Source organism: Hippocampus comes, unplaced genomic scaffold (assembly GCF_001891065.2).
Source record: "Hippocampus comes isolate QL1 unplaced genomic scaffold, H_comes_QL1_v1.1 scaffold143, whole genome shotgun sequence".
NCBI classification, from domain to species: Eukaryota; Metazoa; Chordata; class Actinopteri; order Syngnathiformes; family Syngnathidae; genus Hippocampus; species Hippocampus comes.
In genome coordinates this window covers 1,135,895-1,159,556 of record NW_017805504.1, presented here as the reverse complement: position 1 = coordinate 1,159,556, position 23,662 = coordinate 1,135,895, and the positions used below count along the sequence as shown (strand labels likewise).

General features: G+C 43.6%; 3 protein-coding genes and 1 long non-coding RNA gene across 4 annotated transcripts in view; all 4 read right to left on the bottom strand.

The window, feature by feature from the left end:
• LOC109520301 (uncharacterized) overlaps positions 1-1,069 on the bottom strand; it is a 3,753-nt gene extending 2,684 nt beyond the window's left edge. The window contains exon 1 of the long non-coding RNA XR_002169144.1: positions 1,023-1,069. This is a non-coding gene — a long non-coding RNA (uncharacterized LOC109520301). The remainder of the gene's footprint in view (positions 1-1,022) is intronic.
• A 1,745-nt stretch (positions 1,070-2,814) lies between these two features.
• sox19b (SRY-box transcription factor 19b) lies at positions 2,815-7,280 on the bottom strand. Its single transcript, XM_019877420.1, has 2 exons — positions 5,521-7,280; positions 2,815-3,750 (listed from the first exon to the last, which is right to left on the bottom strand). The coding sequence occupies exons 1-2, from the start codon at positions 6,174-6,176 to the stop codon at positions 3,492-3,494; spliced, it is 915 nt and encodes a 304-aa protein (XP_019732979.1). The 5' UTR covers positions 6,177-7,280; the 3' UTR covers positions 2,815-3,491.
• A 2,309-nt stretch (positions 7,281-9,589) lies between these two features.
• LOC109520341 (eukaryotic initiation factor 4A-I-like) lies at positions 9,590-15,435 on the bottom strand. Its single transcript, XM_019877473.1, has 11 exons — positions 15,349-15,435; positions 14,125-14,167; positions 13,909-14,041; positions 13,678-13,817; positions 13,428-13,596; positions 12,793-12,902; positions 12,561-12,704; positions 12,354-12,491; positions 12,172-12,261; positions 11,706-11,785; positions 9,590-10,886 (listed from the first exon to the last, which is right to left on the bottom strand). The coding sequence occupies exons 1-11, from the start codon at positions 15,369-15,371 to the stop codon at positions 10,742-10,744; spliced, it is 1,215 nt and encodes a 404-aa protein (XP_019733032.1). The 5' UTR covers positions 15,372-15,435; the 3' UTR covers positions 9,590-10,741.
• Positions 15,436-16,228: 793 nt separating this feature from the next.
• senp3b (SUMO specific peptidase 3b) lies at positions 16,229-23,643 on the bottom strand. Its single transcript, XM_019877472.1, has 12 exons — positions 23,287-23,643; positions 21,895-22,032; positions 20,803-21,453; positions 20,465-20,578; positions 20,241-20,352; positions 20,006-20,153; positions 19,353-19,400; positions 19,181-19,258; positions 18,975-19,112; positions 18,718-18,801; positions 18,560-18,610; positions 16,229-17,048 (listed from the first exon to the last, which is right to left on the bottom strand). Exons 2-12 carry the CDS (start codon positions 21,992-21,994, stop codon positions 16,938-16,940), a joined length of 1,635 nt encoding a protein of 544 aa, XP_019733031.1. The 5' UTR covers positions 21,995-22,032; positions 23,287-23,643; the 3' UTR covers positions 16,229-16,937.
• Positions 23,644-23,662: the final 19 nt, after the last annotated feature.

The window sequence follows — 23,662 nt, the reverse complement described above, 5'->3', positions numbered from 1 at the left end:
CCGACCCGCCCCCCCCACCACCCCCATGGGCTCCAGCCAAAACAACACTGCCATTTATCATTAATTTGACATGATTTCTAATTAATTCCAGCCTCCAACATATACCAGAACATTTCTACATGTCGGACGAGTGTAAAAAGGAGTAAAAAGTGGAAAATCTCAGACTTCTCAATTGTCACAAACACACCAGTAAATTGAGTCAGATTTACTTAGTGGGATCAGCAGTGAAATTATGTCATTTTATTTTTGGAGTCAGATTCATACACACTCTTCTTTGTAAGAATTTGGAATCGTCTGACTTCGAAGTTTTCGTCAACGCACCGGGAGGGGGCATGTATCCACAAAGTATGTGCTTTCTTCACCTTTTACACAGCTATTTACAAAAAAAAAAAAAAAAAAAAGTTTACCACTCAAAACCCACTAAAAACATTTTAAGAAACTTTTGCTCATCTTTCAAAATGACAAACTGCACCGGGGAAGTGTGGAACACTTTTGCCTGGTAAATCTTAAATTGATTATGGAAGCCCCAAACCCCCCCCCCCACCCCCCATCCCTCCCACTCTTTCCGACCTCCATCCCCTCCCCTCGCCGACCGATTAGCTGGTGCAAGGGTTCTTGCCCATTTCCATGAGAAAGGCGGCGGTCGGTGAAAGGGTTAAGCCTGTGAGGACCAAGCAAAGCAGAAAGCAGCACTCATTTTCTGCACAGTGGGGGGGCCGGGAGATGGGAACAAAGACGCCCGAGGGAGGAGCGGAGACTGCGGCTTTACTATATGCACCTGCGTGCTGAAAGGCGGCGGACAATGCGCCTCCGAAACGGCCAATTACGCGCGGGACATCCACCACGTTGTGTGTGTGTGTGTGTGTGTGTGTGTGTGTGTGTGTGTGTGTGTGTGTGTGTGTGTGTGTGTGTGTGTGTGTGTGTGTGTGTGTTGGTTGGGGGAGAAAGTGAATTTTAAAGAGGACAAAGATAAGAAAGTAAAGCTTTCAATCATCGCCCCCGCCCCCTTCACCCCAACTCACCGACATGTTCCCATGCAGCCAAGCCAATGACTGATACGTCATCCTCGATGTATCGGCATGACGTCATGTTTAAAGTGACACGACACGCACACGTGGTCAAAATTGTTGTTACCCCTCAATTAGGGAAAGAAAAACCCACAGCGGTCACGGAAATAACTTGAATCTGTATTTAATTGAAATTTAACCAATGAAAATCAGACATTGCTTTTGAATTGTGGTTGTACAGAAAGATTTTTTTTTTTGAACCATAAATCAACTTGCTATTTTCTTGCACAACCATTGAGAACTCTTGTATCCTGCAGATTGCCAGATGGAGCAAAGCAGCCCCAGAACAGAACAGAGTCGTGCCTCCACGTGAATAGTATGATTGGAAACAACAAATATGTTCAAATTATTCCAATACCACAGATGAATTCATTTATTTTTTGGGTGGTACAAAAAAAACAAAAAGTAACAATTGGCCTTGACTGTAAACACGAACTACAATATTGAAAAGAATTAGAAATAAAAGTCAACAGACAGTATCACTGAAGCAGAAGCGTGAACAATATTAAAATCATTTCACATTAATATTTAGTGTATTTATTTAGTGTGTGTGTGTGTGTGTGTGTGTGTGTGTGTGTGTGAATGAAAACCCCACAAGAAACACAATGCAACTTTGAACATCATATACAAAAAAATTACATTTGCAAATCTAGTTAATGTGCTTGCTTGCCTGAGAAAAGGCAGTCCATTTGCTCGCCATCTTGCTGCCTGTGTCCAATCCCACTCCATTGACTGGGTCCCAATCATGTTGAGGCCTGACACTGTAAATGAAAGCAAACCGAGTCCAAACAGCACATTTATTCACATTGACTTCACACACTCTAGCCCAGTGTTTCTTAACCTGGGTTCGATCGAACCCCAGGGGTTTGGTGATTTTTTTTTTCCCACTAATGAAGGGTTCGGTGAATGTGCATATGAACTGGTTGGGTTCGGAAGCACTGCTCTAGCCTCACTCCAGTTCAAAAACGGCGCCACTTCCGGGAATGGGCGTGACCAGGAAGTAATTGATCTCCGCAGCGCCCTTCAGCTTCCGGTGGAGGTTGGCGCCGTCTTGTGGCGAGTGACATGGACAGCCGTGGTGCAGAGCTTTTACAAAAAAATAAGACGCCCCCATAAAGGCTTAAAAGGAGAAAAAAAAACGTTTCGTCAGGCTTTTTTAAGTATCCTATTATTATAGTATTGTATTGTATCTCACATAAGACCATGTAAACTATGACCTTTCCTTAGAATTTCATCTTAATCCTTCGTAACTCATAACTCTTTTAGTTACCTAATTGTTGTAACTACATAATTTGTTGTAAAACACCTTACATCACGTTTTTTTAAATCCCTTACCACCCAACACTTTAAAAAATGCTCTTGCTACATATGGTTGTTACTAAAAATGCCTCTCTCCAGTTTTCAAAAACGTTGCTATTTTCACTAAATGCTTTGCTCCAGACTACATGTAAACATACCAAGCCACACTAATATTCCTATGTACATATAAATAGGTATATGAATGAAGACACAGTGACTTTTACTTTTTATTAATAGTCATGAAAGCCATAAAGATTTTTTTTAATCAAAAAAAGCATTAAGACTCTTAGTATAAGAGTCGAAAATGTGTACATTATTTACAAGAGTTCTAGATACAATAACTAAACTGCAGAGTGGCTTCTACAGAAAGGATAAAAAAAATGTTAAAATGTAAACATTCACACATGAAATTTAAAAAAAAATATGTACAGTATATCATTAGTAATGGATGGAGATGTAAACCAAATAGGTCCATAGCAGCATCTACGTACTGTACAGTATATACAAGCATGCATGCGTTTATGGTAGCCACTGGTTTGAGGGGAACTAACTTTTTAAAAAAAACATGCTTGTTCTGTTTACAACAATGATTCACAACCAAGTGATCAAATTTCACTTGCGTGGAAAAAAAGTCACGTCATGAAGAATTCTATGCTCTTCCACTAGATGACAGAAGGTACAGTTAACCTGCCACCAATCTGCATTCGTACAACAGGAAAAGCATATTTGCGAATAAATTGATCATTATTTTCAGTATGTATAATTTAGTGACGATTGTGTGTCGTGAGACTTTTCTAAAATAAAATTCCAGCGAGGTTGGGTGTGACTGGTTTGGAAAGCGACTCAGTGGGCCATAGGTGAGGTTAAACAGTAAAATTAGCAGGATACATCATCTTTACACATAAAATCTAATAAAGGGGGGGGGGGGGGGGGGGGGGCGAGAAAAGTGCTTCGCCGCCCGTGACGTAAAGCTACTCAAAATGCAGCATTTGCAAACTCATCTAATTTGTATTTTTAAAAAGAAAAAAAAAACTAAAAGAGTATTAAAAACAATGTACAATGCAGAATGAATACACCCGAAGGAGCGGCATTGGCCGCGAGTGCAGATTGTCCCGTGCCGTTCTACTAGATGTGTGTTAGGGGTACGGTGCCGGTGAGGTAGTGCTGCTGGACGCCGCCGTAGCCCCTGGGAGCGGCTCCCCCCGCCGGGTCGTTGCCATCACCGCCCCCCGGGATGTACATGCTGATCATGTCCCGCAGGTCGCCCTGCAGGGGGCCCCGGTGATGGGTGGGTGTCGGAGGCGAGTGGGACATGGGCTCCGCTTTCACCATGGACATGGGGACCGGGCTGGGCTGTTGGGGGCTGCTGCTGTACGACATCGGGCTGTGGGGGATTTTGGTGACAAGAGTTAGCGGCAGCAAAAAAAAACCCCCAAAACAAAAAAAAGGTTCACATTTTACATATGTGTGCATGCTCCGTTTGCATGCATTGCTGCTCCATGTGTCAAAGCTGCAGCATGCTCATTTCTGTTAGCCCGTCTATGGCGTTTTACATGTTCGTATTTTGTACAGTTTGTTTGATTTACAAATGAGCATTTTACTACACAGAGTCGCAAGCATATATTAAGGGCAAAACTTTTATTGGGTAGAATCTTTATTTGCGCAGAAATGTTTTAAGTGTTAACATAAATGCATATAAATGTGCATTTTAAAAATTGATATAAATTACACTTTACAGCAGAAACAGCAACAAAAAATGTATGCATATGGAATAGATTTTTCAACCAATAAGAAGTACTCGAAACATTTAGTCAACTGCAGAAAGTTCACCCGTAAAACTGCTGGCTCAAAAAACAAGCAATTGCGTACAAAAAAATCAAAACAGTACTTAGTTCAATCTGATCCAACTTTGGGATGTTTTCTAAAAAACAGGTTGTTTTATTCAAAACAATCCAGAAGGTTAGGGTAAAATTGACCCAAATATTGGGTCAATTTTTGACCATGAGCTTTTATATAGGGCACGGCCTTGATAAATGAATTTGCTCAACTGTAGCAAGTACAGGTTTTTGTTTGTTTTTTTTTGCGCAAAGGTGGCCTTCGATAAAGATACATCCATGTTTTCTATTATGAATACTTTGTATTTATTCACTCCATTGCAGAGTGCAGCTGATGCCTTACTCATGAGGCATTTATGGGCAAACGTCTTTCTATGCACAAATGCATTTTTAATATTTGTATATGTTACAATAGACATTTACTCAACTGCAGAGAATAGCAGGCGTCTATTAGGTGTAAGGCGTTGAGATAGCACTGAGGCATTGTGGGTAAACAGACCACACACACACACACACACACACACACACACACACACACACACACACACACACGCGCACGCATCTAGTATTCCTGATCAACATTCCAGACACGGGCCAGGATGAATGTGATGCATTCAGAACAAGTAGGAGGACACACTTGCCTCATATGTGCACTGACACAGTGAAAAAAAAAATTCAAACAAAAATATTTTTATTGAAAAAAAGTTTCAAATTGCTTGACAAATATTTGGTGCGACAGCTTCTCTATCGAGGCTCCAAACAGGTGCTAAATTGAATATGAGCGCCTCTCCAGTGTATTTATTTTCACTCTAAAAATGTAAGATTGCTCAGAATTTATTTCATGTAATGTGTATTAACCGTCATTCAAGACTTTGCACTGTAGGCGATATTTATTTTTTTGAAGATTTGAAAAAAGATTTTAAGGAAAAAATGTTAAGTGTTAAAAAACGGATTGAAAGATAACATGCTACTGAAAGTATGTTGTAAAGTAAGACATCTATATAAAACAGTCACTTTAAAACGTATTTGTATACATTAAAAACATGTCAATGAGTCTTTGAGTTTAGATGACCGTTTTTTCAGTCTTAGCTTTTTTTGGTTGATATATATCTTGAAACGAATGTATGGTTTAAGTCTTTGCTTCGATAAAAACAAAGAAATACATGCAGGCATTTTCTTGCACTTTAACATTTCGTGATGTTATTAGTGTTATTAAAAACTTTTTTTTTTTAAATCACGCGCCAAAAAGCCATTTTCCCCAACATTGGCGCTCTTTCAAAAGAGCCTTGTGCATATTATGAAGTTGGTGGTGAGCTCACCTGTACGAGTTGTTTCCGTTCATGTAAGTCTGGGCGGCGGTCATGGCGGGGGGGTACTGGAGGGCCGACAGGTCGTACCGGTGCAGCTGCTGCGTGTAGCCGAGCGCCTCGCCCTGCATGCCCGGGTAGCCGCCCGCGGGGCCCCAGGCGTAGCTCTCCATCCTGGGGCTGGCTCCCTGTCCTTGCGTCACGAGTAAGTTGCCGGCGGACAGCGGGTACTTGGGCACCTGCACCGCGTCCTTCTTGAGCGCTGGTTTGCTCTTGCGCCGGGGCTTGTACTTGTAGTCCGGATACTCCTTCATGTGCACGGCCCGCAGCCGCTTGGCCTCATCGATGAACGGCCGCTTCTCGGCGTCGCTCAACAGCTTCCACTCGGCGCCCAGACGCTTACTGATCTCGGAGTTGTGCATTTTGGGGTTCTCTTGGGCCATCTTGCGCCTTTGGCCGCGGGACCACACCATGAAGGCGTTCATGGGTCGCTTGACCTTATCCATGGGGTCGCCCCCGCCGGGGGCCTGCAGGGCGCTTTTGGAGCCCGGGTGAGGCAGGCCGTTGCCCGGAGTCATGCTGCCCGGAGGGGCCGGTGACATCCCCTGCGCCGCGTGGTGCACCGGCTGCCCGCCGGGCTTCAACTCGTGTTCCATCATGCTGTACATGTTCCACGCTCAAGCTGAAGGTTCGAGTGCAACGCCGAACTATTTTCGCCTCTTTCTGGGTCGCCGTGCACCTGGCCGGCAAAGTCCACCTGGTGTTCCCGCAACTTGCGCGGGAGCACCGGGTGAACCGAGTTAACTAATTAGCCTCGAAGCGTACCGGACAGCCGTTTCCTTCAAGTCCGGCAAAATAAAAAACATGCACTTTATTTTGTCCTGTTTGTTTTAAGCAGAAACGCTTCGAAGAGAAAAATAAATACATAAATAAACAAAATACTTGTCTCTCTCTTCGCCGCAACTTGTTATTCTGAACCACTTGTTGTTCGAGCGCACTCTCCCGATTCAAACCCAACTTGCACCCCCCCTCGCCTCCCGCTCAGTCCTTTTCTCCAGCCGGCCTGCAACCGACCAATCAGGAGTGAGTGCGACTATTAGCATCTCAAAGACGTTTTAGGGCGAAAGGCGAGCGAGCCAGTATCTTAATAAGGGAAACACGAGGTGAGAGTTGCACAAGTTCCACTAAAAAAAAAAAAAACAGTGTCATTCTTTCATAACTAACATCAACAAGATTTTCTTTGAACTGGAAAACAACTTCGACAGACCTGATGGCAAGGGTGGCAGAAGGGAAGCATTTTTTTAAAGTAGCATGTGGACAGACAACAATGTCCGAACTTTTTCTTGCAAGGGCTGTAATACAGAAAAATCTAAGAATATTCTATCTTCACCATACCCAAAGGAACCTTGAGATACAAGCGATCATACGGCCAATTTATTTATTTGCTTTGACATGTGAGCTCACGCTTATGATGCGAGTGCTGTATGGTGGCAGTCACCGTTTGGCAAATTGTCAAAAATTTATCAAAAATTCCAGCTCTCCATTTGCACACACACTTTCAATTTTACTCTAAAACTAAATATCAAAAGAAGAGAATTACTGTCTTAAGAATGCCCCAGTTATCTGAACATTTACTCATAACTGAAAACACCATTGACAGGCTAACGGATAACATAGCAATGGATATTTCCCAAACACATAGAGAAACACAATATAATACAAAACTCACACGCGTATATTCTTTATCCTCTGCCAAAAATGACCACTACTACAACTTACCTCGTCGTGACACAAACGCACGCAAAGATAAAAACCAAACAAACGAATGAAAAATACATATGAAATGGAAATAAAATGATAAACAAGGTAAAATAATTGCAAATACACTAAGATAAAATCATACGTAATTACAAATACAACAAAAACAAATAACCCGTACAAATGACTGAACAAATGGGAAGTGCAAATATGTCAATGAAGACGAATACATTTAACTATATATAATAATTCAGAATTCATATAAATATTAAAACCTCAACAATACATGGAAAATGTTTAAATACATGAAACTAATCAAAGATGAAATACCCATTTAATGTTGTGTTTGTACTATTGTGACTCTCCAGAAAGTGTGAAGAATGCTTTTTCTGCCCCCTGGTGGCGCAACTTGACAGTATGCTGCAAAAACAAACAAATAAAACCAATAAAAGAAGAACAAAATTCTCCCGGTTCCTTAAATATGGATGTGGCGTCACATGACTTGCTTTTGCGTTAATAGGGTGACTCCTGACTCCCACGTTACGGAACTTATCGGATGATTTTGAGGGGACAGCGGTGGGGGATGTTGATGGAAAGGAGGGGAAATGTGAAGGAACAGAAATGAAGTGAGGATGAAATCAATAAGTAAGGATGGTCGTGATGATGGAGGCCGAAATGGAGGAGGGATGAAAAGGATGAAGGGATGGATGAGGAAGGGCGGAGGGGGGCAGTAGAGTGTGTGTGTGTGTGTGTGGGGGGGGGGGGTGATTTGAGGGTGACAGGCCTCCCTGAATAGGCCTCTATTCTCCCCTCTGCTGGCTCCTCTTCTCATGCAAAGCAGGCCCCGTTCAGCCTCCCAGCCATCCGTCACACAACAGAAAGAGCCTGGCAGACCTTTTACGAGCCTCCCACTCCGCATAATCCCCCCCACCCAGCGCCCAACAGGGGGTGACAGGGGGGTGTGTGATGGGCCAGTAGGGGGGATGGGCGTGCGTGGGGTGTAGCTCCCAAAATGCCTCTGGAAGAAGAAGGGGGCCACCTAGAACGACAGTGCGTTTATTTCGTGTGGTGGTTACCGATTGATGCAGGAAATTGCAGCAATCATAAGACTAAAATTAAGTAAAATTACTCACTATTCCATATGGCAGGTTGCAGCATGGCATTACAAATGTCTAAAGTAAAAGGTAAAAGGTTTTGTTCTAGAAGACAGATTGAAATTAAGGAAAAGTACTCACCATTCCTAAAAGGAGAAATAAGACTACATTTAACGAAATAGACTCATGTACAGTATAAGACACGTAAAAGACTACTATTGTACAATAAGGACAGATTTAAATAAAACTACCACTGTATAAGAATAAAATGGTTACCACTATAATAAATAAAACTAAAAGTACATGAACTACCACTGTATAATGAGACTAAAACGAAGTCAAACTATTCGTTTCATAGCTAGCACTTGTGGTGCTCTGAAAAGAAGGTAGAAACGGGCAAAGATATGATGTAAGTTTTTAGTAGGACAAAAAACAAAATGAACTACTCACCATTGGTACGAGGGCGCAGCGAACCTTACGAAAAAAAGTGAGAATTTGCCGTCATGCCATCTTACTTTTTATGTCAAACAAGTGCACAAGGTAAACATTTGGGGAAAGCCACTCATCACTCTTGAGGGAGTCATTGGCGATTGCACGGGGAACTTGCGCCCCCTTGTGGATCAACTTTCTTTCTGCAGAATAATTCATTAGACATATTTTAAAGCTAGAAAGAACCCGACCGTCCGATCGGACGGCACTAATCTTGCAGGCAGTATTTTTACTGAATAGAAATAACGGTAGGCATAATTCACACATTTGTCACCTTTGGCAGAGTTATAAAACGTAATGTCGAACTGGTTCTCACCCGTGATAACATTTGAATGAAGACGGGACAGTGACGCCCGTGAGTGGCGAAATAAAGACGGTTGTTTCAAATAGCACCTAGTAAAATGCAGGCTTAAATTGGGTCGTCACTTTGTTCAGTCTGTGACAGAATGTATTAACATTGTCGTCCTTTAGAACGAATTACCACACGCGTTATTTCATCTGTAAACGTTTCCGCAATGATCGTATCAGTTTCCGGGTTGACCGCCAATCAGCTTCAGGGAACACAACATTTTTTTTCCCACGGAGGACATTTGACTTAAGCCAAAAGCAGGGAGTGACCTCGATACCCGATTGGCCAAGCGAAGCTGTGACGTTTCCTCTTTGGGTCTGCCAGCTAAGGTCAACATTGACCATTTAATTAATTTTTACACTTCCACTCAACAACTCAGATTCCACTGATATAAAGGAGACACCTTTATTTTCTTAAAGACCATTAAAAATAAATACTATACAGAATCCAATGTAGAAAATTTTGATACACTGTTTCTGTCTGAAAAGGTTAACAATTTATTTTTCATTTCCCAAAACAAAATAAAAAAACACCATACACCTCCAAACAAGATACCCCACCAGGCAGGTTTTCAGAGTTTAAAGAGGCTGTGGAATCTCTGAACTGCAAGTTTGGTCCTTAAAGAACAGCAAACATTCCACCCACCCACACATTTTTGTTGAGGTAGATCACACAAAGTGGCCACCGTCTGAATAGAAAATGAATGCAACACTTTAAAAAATACACAAACTACAAAGTGGAGCGGGCAGTTGATTGAAGGGGGGCAGTCTCAACTATAATGCATGAAGACCCAGGGAGAAAAAAAAAAAACCCGGCATGAACTGAACTCACCGTAAACTTCCATATGGCAGCCATCTTCCACCCAATGGCCAAAAGGGGAACAAGTAAGGATGCTGCTTGAGCAACTCTAAAATAAAACGCTTGTTTTTCCACTTTTTGGGGGGGTTGCTCTTGATTTGGAAACAGCAGTTAAGAGGCTCCAAACAGTTAAAGTTGACTTGACTGTACAGATCTTTTTATTGAACACGGCCTATGCAAGTCTAATTCCCCAAAGAGCTAGACTCAAATTAGGTACACTGGAGGTTGCCTTAACACCGTTTGCATTTTTGTTTTTCAGCGTTCACACCAAATGCTTCAAGAGATGGCCTCATGGATGCTGCTACTTAATGTATAGTCCTTGTTCTGGGATGCTGTCACAACAGTTGTGCTTTTTGGAGGGGCGGGGGCTAAAAATGTCATTTTGATGAAAATTAGCACAAGAAAAAAAAAAGGTTGGAATGTTTGCATTAAATTCAATTTCAGTGAGACTATTTTGGCAAAGGAGTTTCGGTCATGTCAAAAACTGATTTGGGAGGGGGGGAAGGAATCAAGGCTGCAGTCTTCCTTCCCCAGTGGGAAACTGGTCAAGTTCATCAATTTGAATTTATCACAAGTTGGGACTTTTTTCCTTGTTTCTTTTTAAAACTGGAGAGGTGGGGAAGAGGAACGAGGTCGGATGGATCTTGCTCGCTTTTCTCTCAAGTTTTTTTTCTTCTTTCTTTTTTTAGAAAAGATCAGCCACATTCATTGGCATCTCCTCAATGGTGGTGTTGTAGAAGGTCTCGATGTCCCGCAGGATGCGCTTGTCGTCGTGGGTCACCATGTTGATGGCGACTCCCTTTCTGCCAAAACGACCACCACGGCCAATCCTGATGGAGAGGCAAAGGAAGGTGGTTAATAGGGTGGGTTGGGGTGAATTTTTAGGGCCCGAGCAGCGATAGCTGCAAGGCCCTGTTTGTTTTTGTAGAATTAGCCACCTATCCACCCACAACAAAAAAGAACCGCATTTCTGGGGGCCCGAACATGGACGAAAAATCCAACTTTGCAAACTCATCCCCACCGGCGATTTTTCAAAAAAAAAGTTGTCAAATGATGAAAGCAAAATGGCTCTGTACCGCCATGTACAGACAAAAACCAATCTCGTATTTCACACATTCCAGATTCTAAACCTTATAGAAGTCCACCACTTTAATTATAAATTTGGCCTTTTATAGGGGCACATTCTAAAGAACTTCGAGATTCTCTGTCTTGAAACTTTGGGTGGTTCATCTAAAGATGTTCAAAATATGAAATAAAAGAAAAACCTTATTCTGTCTGACACATTGTGTTGGTCTTAACATTCGCCAAAATACATGAAACTCGGCCCACACATCACGCTTGGCTAAATAACCACTATTTGGTGAGATAGCTGTGCGGTTAAAAAAAAAGCTTAATGTGCCGTCTACAAATTGTTATTAATTTTGAAAAATCCAATTTTTAAGTTCCTTTCAAATTTGGCATCATTTTTTGCCTTTTATAGTAGCCAGTCATAACTGAACATCTAATCTAATATGACCTGATTTCCCCCCCCACAAAATTCCAATGTCTCAGTTCCCCAATGTTGCCAGGGCTGCAAAGGCCCTTGATAGTTCCTCTCACCTTTATTTTTGTTTGCTTGTTAATTTAAAGATTGGGACAGCTCGACTTACCGGTGGATGTAGTTTTCCCTGTTGGTCGGCAGGTCGTAGTTGATGACGAGAGAGACCTGCTGCACGTCAATGCCGCGAGCCTGTAAGAGACACACGGGCTAGTTGTCAGCCGGGATATCGTTCAATATTTGTCCCATGAACGCCACGCGGGGATGTCGTCTGCCAATTAGTTGTCGATCCAGGACAAGAGCCCGGGCACAGTGGAGGGCGGACGGCAATTTCTCTACCAAGGAAATTTCAGTCCTTCACCAACACAACAGCTGGGAGGAGAGGGAACCCTGGGCATGTTTTACCTCTCGTGCCGTGACTCAACTATTGACAGAACTGGTTTCAATTGAACACCGTGCAGTTAAGTGAGGCACAGGGAATACAATACATCTAAGGCAGCGATTTGGGGAAAGGCGCTGCAAATGGATGACACGCCCAATTTTACTAGCGGTTGTGTCTGCAAAATGAAGGCACGTACCAGCAGGTCAGTGGTGATGAGGACGCGACTGGAGCCAGAACGGAACTCCCTCATGATCAAGTCCCGCTCTTTCTGGTCCATGTCACCATGCTGCAACACAAACACCAACGCCGTTACGACCCTGACAGGCGACACGAGCCAGTGGCCATAGAAGGCAAACAATTTGGAGGCGGAGGCTTTACCATGGCTGAAACGGTGAAGTCCCTGGACTGCATCTTCTCGGTGAGCCAGTCCACTTTCCTCCGTGTGTTGATGAAGATGACGGCCTGAGTGATGGTCAGGGTCTCGTACAGATCGCACAGCGTGTCCAGCTTCCACTCCTGGAATAGAGTACAAGGGTCATTCAGGAGCCGGCATTCCCGGCACCTCACACCAGCCACCACACTAACCTCTTTCTCCACATTGACGTAGAACTGGCGGATACCCTCGAGGGTCAGCTCCTCTCTTTTGACCAGGATGCGAATAGGATCGCGCATGAACTTCTTGGTGACCTCCAACACATCAGCCGGCATGGTGGCCGACAGCAGGACAACCTAAAGAATAAAATCAGCATAAAGCTGTGAAGACAGAAAAGCAACTAAAGTAGCATGGTTCGCAAACCAAGCCCTGAAGCAATCTGACCTGTATGGTGCCGGACAGTTTTCGGAAGATCTCGTAAATCTGGTCCTTGAAGCCGCGGCTCAACATCTCATCGGCCTCATCCAGCACAAACATTTTGATGTATTTAGAAGCTAAAAATACAAATAAATAAAATCAGTCCCATGTCCTGCCGTTGACATCAAGGCGACAATAAACTGCAATTTGGGTTAAGCTGTATTCAGAAGTGTGAGTGTGATCACATCTCAGGATCCCTGGCAAGCCACGAACTCTGGACAGCAAAACGCCGTCCAGAGTTGCAACACACCAGGAGGCTTCCGGAGTCAGTTGACACGCATGGGTTTCATCACCATACAGCAAGTTGCTCATGTACTTCAATTGCTGACAAAGTGACAAGCTTTTCTCAAGTGGGGCATTTCGCTCACAACGCTGACATTAATCCACAACACAGAAGAATAAAAGCCTTAAGCAGCGGTCAGTTTTGTTTCAAGAGGATGACACTGCAAAAGAGACGCACGGCCGTACTGGATGACAGACCAATATATGAGGAGATGAAAAAATACAAAATGAAACATCCATTGAACAAGATTTAGCTTAATTGTTTGAAGCAGAACCTTTTTTCTACAATTATGCAACGTTTGGACGCATGGCCTACTTACAGATGTTCTTGCGGTTCAACATGTCAAAGACACGACCGGGGGTCCCCACCACAATGTGCGGGGACTCTGCCTGCAGCTTCTGGGACTCGTTGCGGATGTTAGTGCCGCCGATGCAAGCGTGGCAACTGGCGCCCATGTAGTCGCCTAGAGACAGCACCACTTTCTGGATCTGATTCAAAGCACAGATGGGAATGACATTTTAACAACTGTGGTCAACCTGGTGCTCGTGTGACCTAACTAAAGGCTTTACCTGTTGAGCCAGCTCCCTGGTGGGGGCCAAGACCAAAGCCTGGGTGCCTTTCAGCGTCACATCAACCTGTTGAAGGATGGAAATCGCAAAGGTGGCAGTTTTTCCGGTGCCCGACTGGGCCTGGGCAATCACGTCATAACCTGAAGCACAATAAGAGACAGGAAGATGTATGATGTTCAACCCCATTATTCTTATAAAAATATTTTGGGAGAAGTCAGTCTAAAAACTCACCCTTGATACAAGGAAGAATAGCTCTCTGTTGGATGGCAGAAGGCTTCTCAAAACCATAGGCGTAAATTCCCCGAAGCAACTCCTCACGCAGGTTCATGTCATCAAAACTGTCCACAATATCGTTCCAGTTGCTCTGCAGGTAGGGCGAGTAAAAAAAGAAAGTGTTATCGGTCGAAACTGATGTCTGGATCACCTGACGCTCAAGTTGAAACTTACCTCAATGACACCATCTGGCTCCATGCCTTCTGGGCCATTGTCTCTGTGGACAGACAACAACTTTCAGGACATGTCACCATTTTCTTAAAGGTGTAAAGTCTCTTTACACGCTTAATGGTGGAGAGACAACAACTTTGATAAGATCTCACTGTTTTCTTAAAAGTGTAAAATCTCATTACACGTTTAATCAACCATTTATTAAAAGGGGCAACTTAAGTACATCACACACGTCCATTTAAACAAGTCCGCCATTTTAGCTTCTCGCGTTCAAGATGGTGGCTCCGTGGTAGAGAAGAGAGGCATGCTACCAGAATCAACCGCGTCCTTGCTAAAGCCCTAGAATTTAGCTACACTCCGCATAACTCGGCCATAAATTACAATTCGTCGAGTTGTGTCCCGAGGTGTGTCAAAAGAACAAGAAAATCTAATTGTTTAACATCTCGGCGCTAACTTTTCTTTCGAGCACCCCATTCTTGTATTTTCGTGTAGCTTCAGCATCACCGTCGGTGCTGCTGAGTCAGCAATCACCCCCCCCCCAAAAAAAGAAAAAAAATCCTACTATACTCCCGCATAAACAAAAGAAACAAAGTGTAATTTTCCTCACGATCGGCGGAATGCGGCCTACTCTTCCGGCATTGTTATCACAGGCGTGTCCGCCACCAACATGTGCCACCGTCACCCAGCGAAAAAGCCAAAATATTTCCTTTTATCACATCAGACCTCCGAGTCAACGGGCGACGAAGTACAGGTGGCAATTTCACACAGATTTTCCGATGAACCTGCTGATAGCGCGACAGTGATTGCGGATTATAAAATTGTTCCGCAGGAGGCCTAACCTACCGCGAGAGGCACAAGCAGTCACATGCTACACCACCCGGCGACATTAGCTTCAGCTCACGCCTAAGCGGTAGCTCAATACAAGTACGTGCTTAAAGCACTAGAGAATAAACAGCTGACAGGTCAAACAATCAGAAAATCGCAAATTGAAACAAGCGAACACCGAGATGGCGAAAACCGGCACATTTCGTGAGGATTATTTAGCTTTGTGCCCTTAATAGGCCCCAACACAAACTCATAATCATATTACGTTTAACAAGACGATTTTCGCTAAATGTAAAACAATACAAGAATACACATATAAGGAGAGACGCTTGTGACACTTATTGAGGAAAATCTCTTCCGGCAAGTTTGTTCAACTCGCTTCGTCAGACGAAAAGTCCTTACCTATCATCGTTGTTAGCCGACATTATCTCAAAGAAAGAAACTACGGGGAAATTTTCTTATATACGTCGACTGCACAACTAAGCTTTCTCATTGAAACAGGCCGCCGTCATTTACAGGTAGTCCCGCCTACAGCGGCTTGTGATTGGTCCAAATATACGTCAGAGTTAAAACGGGTGGGCCAGAAGCTGTGTAAATGACGTAATTTCCTCTTAGCGAGGCATTTAAAAAAATAGCTCCACTCTCTCCTCCGCGCCAAGAATCGTTTGTAGTCTTATTCTCTGAATGAGGTAAATAATCACGATTTATATCTTTGATACATTGGCGTTTTTATTCAGTCAGTTTGTATGTTGTATAAGAGCACAGGAGTCGATATCGTAACCGCCTCATCCCCCCGCTTTTTTTAAACAATTAACCAAAACCTACATACTACTATTTCCTATTCATCTACTGTATTTGATGCTTTATGTCTGGATGTTTTTCTGTTCCTATGTCAAAGTCTTTCTCTTCTCAGGCCGCAGACAACACTGACTACATTCATTGTTCCGATTATCCTTTCACCAATAGGAGGTATCTGTGCTTCCTGAAGTACCTGTACATCTAACAGCAAGAGTTCTGCGTTGGCCAGTGTTGAAAAACAACCTCTATGATGTCACTTGTGACCTATGGGCCAGTTTTGCTTGGGGCACACGTGCGTCCATTCTCTATCGTGCGAGTCCTCATTTGGGTAAAGTTCCACCTCAAATGGTGCATCCCAGTGTCGGGGGAGGGAAGAGAAAAAAAACTCAGCTAAACCACACACTCCAATGCATTGTCCTTACACGAGAAGTGATTTGTATTGGTTTCCTTCCACTACAGAAACAGACAAATATCCATAAGCCGAGTTTTAGTTTTTTTTTTATTTCTAGCAACCATTATGCATTGTAGAAGATATATAAAACAGTCAACTCATTTGAATCACAACTTTAAGGAGGGGATAGCAGGGGCTAAACGTATTTTGTTACAAAACATTTTACGGAGGATACTTGCTTGACTGAAAAAAAAATCTAGCCAATTTATTCTTGCCCCTCAATAATAAAGTATTCCTCCTGTGTAAACAGTTGTCAAAGCATAGCAATATATTTTTTGACATGAACCCATATTTAAAAAAACAAAACAAATGCAAAGTAAAAATTACCTCAATAAAGGACACGTCACATGGCAAAAAAAAAAAAGTGTTGGAAACTGCAGCTGAGCTGTCAGCACAGGCCTGGGGAACCTTTTGAATAAATTCAAACTTTAGAAAAAGTAAGACAGAAATTTGTTATATGTTACGGGCAGTAAATGCTTGCAGGGCTGATTACAAAATGGTTCCCAACCCCTGCTCTGTCAATATAACTGGTATGAGGATGAACCATTGGCCATTTTGTACACTCTGACATGATTTAGCAAAGAAAGTGAGAGCTTTTTTGGGGGTTATCTACATGAATAGCTTCCACTGAAGAATCCACAAGATGGTTGCGACGATCTATGATGAGTGTTCTGTCTGGGGGCGCTCCCCCCAGGCCCCCTCCATCTTTCTGTGGCTGGTGTGGATACGGTAGGGGTGGGATTCACACGGTGAGCTTACAGTGACAAAGTTCTTTGTACATTTGCCTCCGCAGGCGAGGCATGTCCTGCTGACCAAAGCTGAACGGCTGCCCCAGGGCCAGACACTTGCAGTACTGTACAGTTGTGGCGGTGGAAAGCAAAAACAGACAAGTAGTCAGTCCAACTTGGCTAAACTGCCTGCCTCCGAACGCTGGGTGGCACAGATGTTACTTCAGCGGTCAAGCTGGTTGTTTAGACTTCCGTCCAATTGCATCTCCTGAAAAGTGGTGGGGGGGGGGGGGGGGGGGGGGGGGGGGTGGAATTCACGGATGCACTTTGTACACTCCGACATGATTCAGCAAAGAAAGTGAGAACTTTTCGGGGGGTTATCTACATGAATAGCTTCCACTGAAGAATCCACAAGATGGTTGCGATGATCTACGATGAGTGTCCATACTAATTTGTCATGTCCTTGTTTATGATGATACTAGTGCAGCGTGTACTACCGGAGACAAATTCCTTGTGTGTTCCACATACTTGGCCAATAAAGATGATTCTGATTCTGAGCTATTTATTAAAGGGGATTAATAGTAAAGCACACCAACTCAAAATGAAAAAAACACAAGCATGGAGAAGATGCTAAAATTAAGCTTGCACGGTCATGGTACCACTGTATTAAAACAAAACAAATTTACTTCAGTAAATCCTGGCAACTGACTCTGGTTTGTGAAAGCCGCTTTAACTTTAACCCAAAAGGCTTTTTCAGCTCCAAAGTGTTGGTGCGATTTCTCCGTATAAATGTGAACGGCCGTTTTGCATTCTACCACGCTGTTCATCTGTGTAAGTGGCCACTCGTCCCTTGGAATGAGACATCAGGATAGTGAACATGTTTACATGCTCCAATAGCCCTTTTAAAACCCGAATATTGGTAGTATTCGGGTTATCAAAGGCCTTGTACGTTCATAAAAACCTGAGTAAGACCCCTGGGTTACCCCTTTTCTAACCCGAATATCATAAAAACGCCTTTGAACAGGGCAACAATTTGTGTTGTGCACATGCTCTATATCGCAAGGACTTTGTCTTTGGAGCACAGTAACTACTTGTATGTGCAGCGATGCTACTTGGTGTCGCGAGAAGTGAAGCCACCGGCGGCAGTTTTACGTTGCTACTCGCTGAGTGAGCCTAACTTGAATACATGTAATTCTCTGCAGCATTTTCACATTATTTTTGTCTCTCCTCCAAAATTGACAAGCTGTGTATATCGACACACATTGTACATATGAATATGAGTCCGTACATCAGGCGCGCAGCTCGCCATAATTACACAAGCAGAGGTAAATAATCGTGGCAAAACTCAAGAGATGCAGCCCACTTTTGAAGCGAGGAGGAAACCGACTGCTTTATTCCGGCGGTGAGTGCCATAGAAAGGAACAAGCGGAAATTACATCTATTTGTATGAATGTTGTCCACGTGTAGCCGTTTTAATCGGGATACTAAAATGCGGGAGTAACTCTGTCCGCTCACACATTTAAACAGGTTATTCAGAATGTTCCAGAAACCAGAATTTTGACTTAAACCTAAATATTGACTGCATGTAAACATGATGGAACCTGCTGAATATTTGGGGGAACCATCATGGACTTACCTGTAACACAAACGCCCCGCAGTCGCTGTCATTGTTCTGTCGGCCCACCTTCTGAAAACACACAGCCCTTGCAGTCTGAGTAACACACATCAAAGCGACTGAAGCGTCGCATGAACCAGTCGGTTCAGGTATATAAAAAAAACGATCATGTGTCTCACCATTTTGAAAAAGCCTTTCCAGCCGGTCAAAAACTCTTGCTGGTCTTTTTTGATGGCCTCCGCTTGCAGATACTTATAAATGTGCTGGGGGTCGGGAAGAAAAAGCACACAAACAGAGTTGGGGTCAGGCAGCGTGAGGGTTTCACGTGCAAAACGCTTATGATGTTGTCGTGCTATGTTACGGTTCTCAACATAGCAGCAGCAGAGACTGCGGCGTCTAATGTTTGGTGAGCAAAATATTGGCTTTGGTATGCCACCTTGGGGCAACGTCTGTTGAGGGTCCGCTGGGAGTCAAAGTATGTGATGGCTTTCCGGGGAATGTCCACACTGACCAGTGACCAGTGAACCTCCAGGTGGATGGGGATCAACAGCAGATCCTTCTGGAAGATATCCACCTGGCAGGAAGGGAGCCATAAATGTACACGAATCATCTGGTTTCACTATTCAAATAGCGTTCCCTTACATTTTTCGTCCATCGTTTGACTCCTTCGTAGCCTTTTGTCCTTAGCTTGTCGTAGAAAAAGCTGTTGAAAAAGTGAACCTAAAGCGAGGATAGAAAAACAGAGATCACCTTGTGACACACCGTAATGGAATCCTGGTGGAAACCTCACAGGTTTGAATTGGTCTGTGCGCACCTTCTCTGGAACTGAGTCCATGACCAGGTCGCCATACATGTTCATAATCTGAACAAAACAAGCAAAGAACAAACATTACAAACTTCTGTCGGGGGACATCACCTATAAATGAGCAAGTTAATGGTCAGGTTAGGGTTAATCATATATACACATGCCCACAGCCATCCTTGTTTCCCGACCAAAAAAGACTTATTCTGTGTTTCATCATCAAATCTGTGCGTAGGATGTCTACATGTGTTATACTGCCCCCTAGCGGCCAAGGCGCATACACTTGAATGAGCAGTTCAATGCCCACTTTAGATTCTGATGTGACGGAAAGCTTACACACAAAACTGTAGAGTGCCATTTCTCACATTAACTAACAGATTACAAAGATGGTTGGTGTTTTTGGGGCACTTGAATAGATTTCCATTCATTTCAAGAGGGAAATATGATCTGAGATGCAAATAGAATTAAATGCTTAAAGTCTTGGCCCCTCAATGAGCCGTCACCTGACTGTGGTGGAGGGATTTTAGTTTTGGTGTCGCAATGATTTTCGGAGCTAAGTTGTCTGGGGCTTTATGCCCCTGGCAGGGTCCTGAATTGTCATCTTTGAGTTACTTGAATAAATTTAGTGACTTTTCAGGCCGAAGGTTTATTGCTTGTGGTCATACCTGGTCATTGAGCCAGTTCTGTCCATAGAGCGTGCCGAGGTCATCCATGGTAAGAACGTGACGTTTGTAGTTGACTCTGAAGGTTTTGGCCAGAGCTGATCCCGAGGAACGCTGGAAGGATTGTATCAAATGTTGGACCATGGTTTTCCTAAACAGCATCCAGGTAGAGACGGAGACAGAGAATCCTTAAGATTACATGGGACAACAAACAACAAGTTTACGGAGTGCGTCCAACCTGTGTGGCTGTGCAAAGTTCTCACTGAAGATGTCCTGAAGCCGCTCCACGATGTCTTCGACGTGGATTGGGATCAAACTGCCGTATTTCTGCAGGGATTCTTCCAGAATACCTGTGCCATGACAAGTAGACACCAGATTTATCAGATTGCGGGATGCTGCGTGGCTGGAGCAAAATAAGCGTAAACACGGATCAACGGCGCAAAAGAGGTAATGGACGCTGACCTGTTACACAGCTCACGTGCTCTTCAGAAAGCGCCGGCTCTGCTTGTTTTTCCTCCACTTCCCGTCTGCCTCGGTCCCCGTACCTGTCTGGTGAGCAGCTGCTCATCTGTTTATCTGCACAAAGGAGATGACAAACATTTACATTTGGTCTTTGTCCAACTTCTGGGCAATTTTACACAAGTCTTTTCAACTAGTACAACTCTTGGGGGAGTTCAAGTAGTCTTGTATTAACCACCACAATGACTTATGGTAGTCTGATTTTAATTGTTACAATGTGACCCATCCGAGACTGTTGTGGGATTTGCAGCAGGTCAGGTTAATTCAGCGTATTTCAGTACCTCTACCAGCCTCTGTGAATCTCTCATCGTCGCTGATATCGTCGTCAGTGTACAGCGATGGACGATAGCCTTTTATCCTCCTCGGCTTGCTGTAACAATTGTACATCTGTCCTTTCAAGCCCCAGCGGAGGCCAAGGGAGTACACCCGCTGGGCCCGTTGCCGCCAATTCTTCCAGTGCTGGCTCAGCCGAGAACCAAGGACGCCATAGAATCGGTGATGGCGCTGGGACCGGGTACGCTGTAGAGCCCAGAATCTGTGTAGGTGGGACTCCGACGTCTGCCGTCTCGTTGCAGTCTGGGGGATTGGTGCCGCTGCGTCTTCCTCCGTCCTCACATCTTCATCCTTTAGTGACACTCCAAAGTTTGCGTGTTGGTAATGCTGGGTGGACTGGGGGGGAAAGTCTGCCATGTCCCAGTCCACCACAGCTGCCTGCTCTTCATCCTCATCTTCTTCTACTTCTTCCTCCTCATCCTCCTCATTCTCCTCCCAGCAGCCGCCCTCAAACTCATCGTCAGCATCCTCGGCGTTGATCTGGCCCATCCCGTCCTCATCCACGTCATCCTCGCCGCTCCACACCCTTTCTTTCTGACCCAGGCGGAGATGCATGGGGCTGGGAATGCTATGGTCGGACACCGGGACAATGTTGTCATCTTTTTCATTAACGTTTTGGGGGAAGACATTTATGCTTTTTTTAAAAAAAAAAAAAAAAAAAAAAAGAATTGCATGATGTACGATAGCATGGTTGATCAATTTGCACTTTCAATATTATCCAGTGAATGATGCAAAATTCTTTTCAAAATGCCATCAAATTTAAGGTTTGTTCCGCCCGACCCCGTCCATTTTTGTACAAACTTTTCAGAGAAAACAGCACCTCAATGTGTACCATACAATCACAAACAATATTATTCATGTTTGTATCAGTATAGTAACATTGCCTGAAGGCATTCTACATTGGATTTTTCTAGGGTGACAACATCCCTTTGCAACAGATGGGAAAAAAAAAAAAAAAAATCAGACACTTATCTGCAACAAAGTGGCCATTGATGTGCCAGACCAGATTGTCCTGGCACCTAATCATTCAAAATTAGCACCTAAAAAATTACCTCCTCCTGTGTCTTCCTGGCCCACAGCAGTCAGACCCAGATCTCCCTGCCAGCGGTTCTGGGTCAGGCTACCCCCACTGTCTCGCATTATCCACGGACACCCCGCAACCTGCGCCAGCGCGTCACCTACACACAAAAACAATAAGTAAAAACCGAAAGGCAATTATAAAGTTCAAAACAATATATACATTTTTTTGCATTTGTTGCAGAATTAGTTGATTTTGTATGTTGCCTTTTTGTATTATATTATACTAATATCTTCATATAATCATATTCATGGAACCAAAAAGAAAAAAAGAAGGAAGGAAGGAAGGGAGATTGATCGATTGATTGACTGGATTTTTTTACATTTGTTTTTGAACAGGCTGGCACAAACATTTTTATTCTGAGAAATCAAACAACCGTGTGATAGATTTTTACAAATAAAGAAAGAAAAAAAAGGAAAAGACATCTCCATGTCACTATTTGAAATCGCTCTACACGTGCTGCTCAAAAAAGGAGTGAGAAGAAAACTTGATTGAAGTAAGAACTGAAAGGAAATGACAGGAGAGTGGAAGGAAAGATGGAAAAAGGAAGGGAGCGTGGAGGGAACAAAGTATGGAAGGACTAAAGAAGAATGGAGGGAAGCAAGGAAGGACAGATAAAGGCACGGAAGTTGAATGGAAGGAAAAAGAATTGTGGAAGGAATGATGGAGCAACGAAGCAAGGGAGGGTTTAAAGAATTATATATGGAAGAATGGTACCAAGGGAGGAATGAGAAAGAAAGAAAAGACAGAAAGAAAGAAGTGATAAATATTGAATGTAGTCCTATATAATTTAGTTGGGTTGCTTTATATTACACAGGTCGGGGAATATTCAAAGTGGTTTAAAAAAAATCCAATCAAATAATTAATTCGATGCTATTTAGGCGTACACAGAGCACTGATGTTTAGGTGGTGGTAGGATTAAAACTGAATTTACCCCGGTACCAAAAAGCTTTGAGAAGCCCTGATGTTCACACATTCAGTCAAAAAATAACAAATGAACAACATTTGTGCTCGAACTGGGATATAATAAAGAAATACTTAAGAATTCGTCAGCAGGCTAATATTAGCCGAGAGAAGCTTCGATGGAAACCACATTTTCAATCCATGAGAAGTACCCGATAAAGCAACAGCGGCGGCATATCACGAAAAAAAACCAGTGTGTGTGTGTGTGTGTATGGGGGGGGGGGTCGCCTGATTACTTACATCCACTTGCTTATTTAATTTTTTTGCGGCAGGTTAGCCATGTTGTCGTTAGCAACGCCGGGGATGCTATCTGGTTAGCATTTATATATATTTTTTGAGTCGTACCGTAATCTCTGTGAGGCATAGCTACGCGGCAGAAGCGCACCCTTACCGTTTGGTCACCGATGTTGTATAAAAGTGTGTCCGGAGGATGCTGAAGCGTGTCGAAGGTGTGCCTTTTTTTGTGAAAAAAAATCCAGATGCTAAGTGTGATGCTAACACTTCATTGAATGAAGGCAGGTGTGTGGGACTATCGGGAGACTGGAGAGCACCCACTGACGCCTCCTCGGTCGGAAAACCTCAACGCGACGGTTTATATTCAGCAAACAATCGATGAGGACGACTTTAGTCTCCGTATAACGCCAAACGTAAAAGTGAAACGTCTCATTTGGCTTCAACAGCTAACAGATGAGAGCAGCTCTCGTCATCATGTCTTCGAGGCTGTCGCGCAGCAAAAGCGTCACGCGACCAGTTCCGAGAGGAAATGC

Excerpts from the sequence above, each read along its gene's own strand:
- sox19b (XM_019877420.1), bottom strand. The coding sequence starts at position 6,176 with ATGTACAGCATGATGGAACACGAGTTGAAGCCCGGCGGGCAGCCGGTG. Across the intron at positions 3,751-5,520 it reads AACGGAAACAACTCGTACAG|CCCGATGTCGTACAGCAGCA; the intron begins GTGAGCTCACCA and ends AATCCCCCACAG.
- LOC109520341 (XM_019877473.1), bottom strand. The coding sequence starts at position 15,371 with ATGTCGGCTAACAACGATGATAG. Across the intron at positions 14,168-15,348 it reads TCGGCTAACAACGATGATAG|AGACAATGGCCCAGAAGGCA; the intron begins GTAAGGACTTTT and ends GTCTGTCCACAG. Across the intron at positions 14,042-14,124 it reads AGCCAGATGGTGTCATTGAG|AGCAACTGGAACGATATTGT; the intron begins GTAAGTTTCAAC and ends CCCTACCTGCAG.
- senp3b (XM_019877472.1), bottom strand. The coding sequence starts at position 21,994 with ATGCGAGACAGTGGGGGTAGCCTGACCCAGAACCGCTGGCAGGGAGAT. Across the intron at positions 18,802-18,974 it reads TCAACAGACGTTGCCCCAAG|CACATTTATAAGTATCTGCA; the intron begins GTGGCATACCAA and ends CCCGACCCCCAG. Across the intron at positions 18,611-18,717 it reads GGAAAGGCTTTTTCAAAATG|AAGGTGGGCCGACAGAACAA; the intron begins GTGAGACACATG and ends GTGTGTTTTCAG.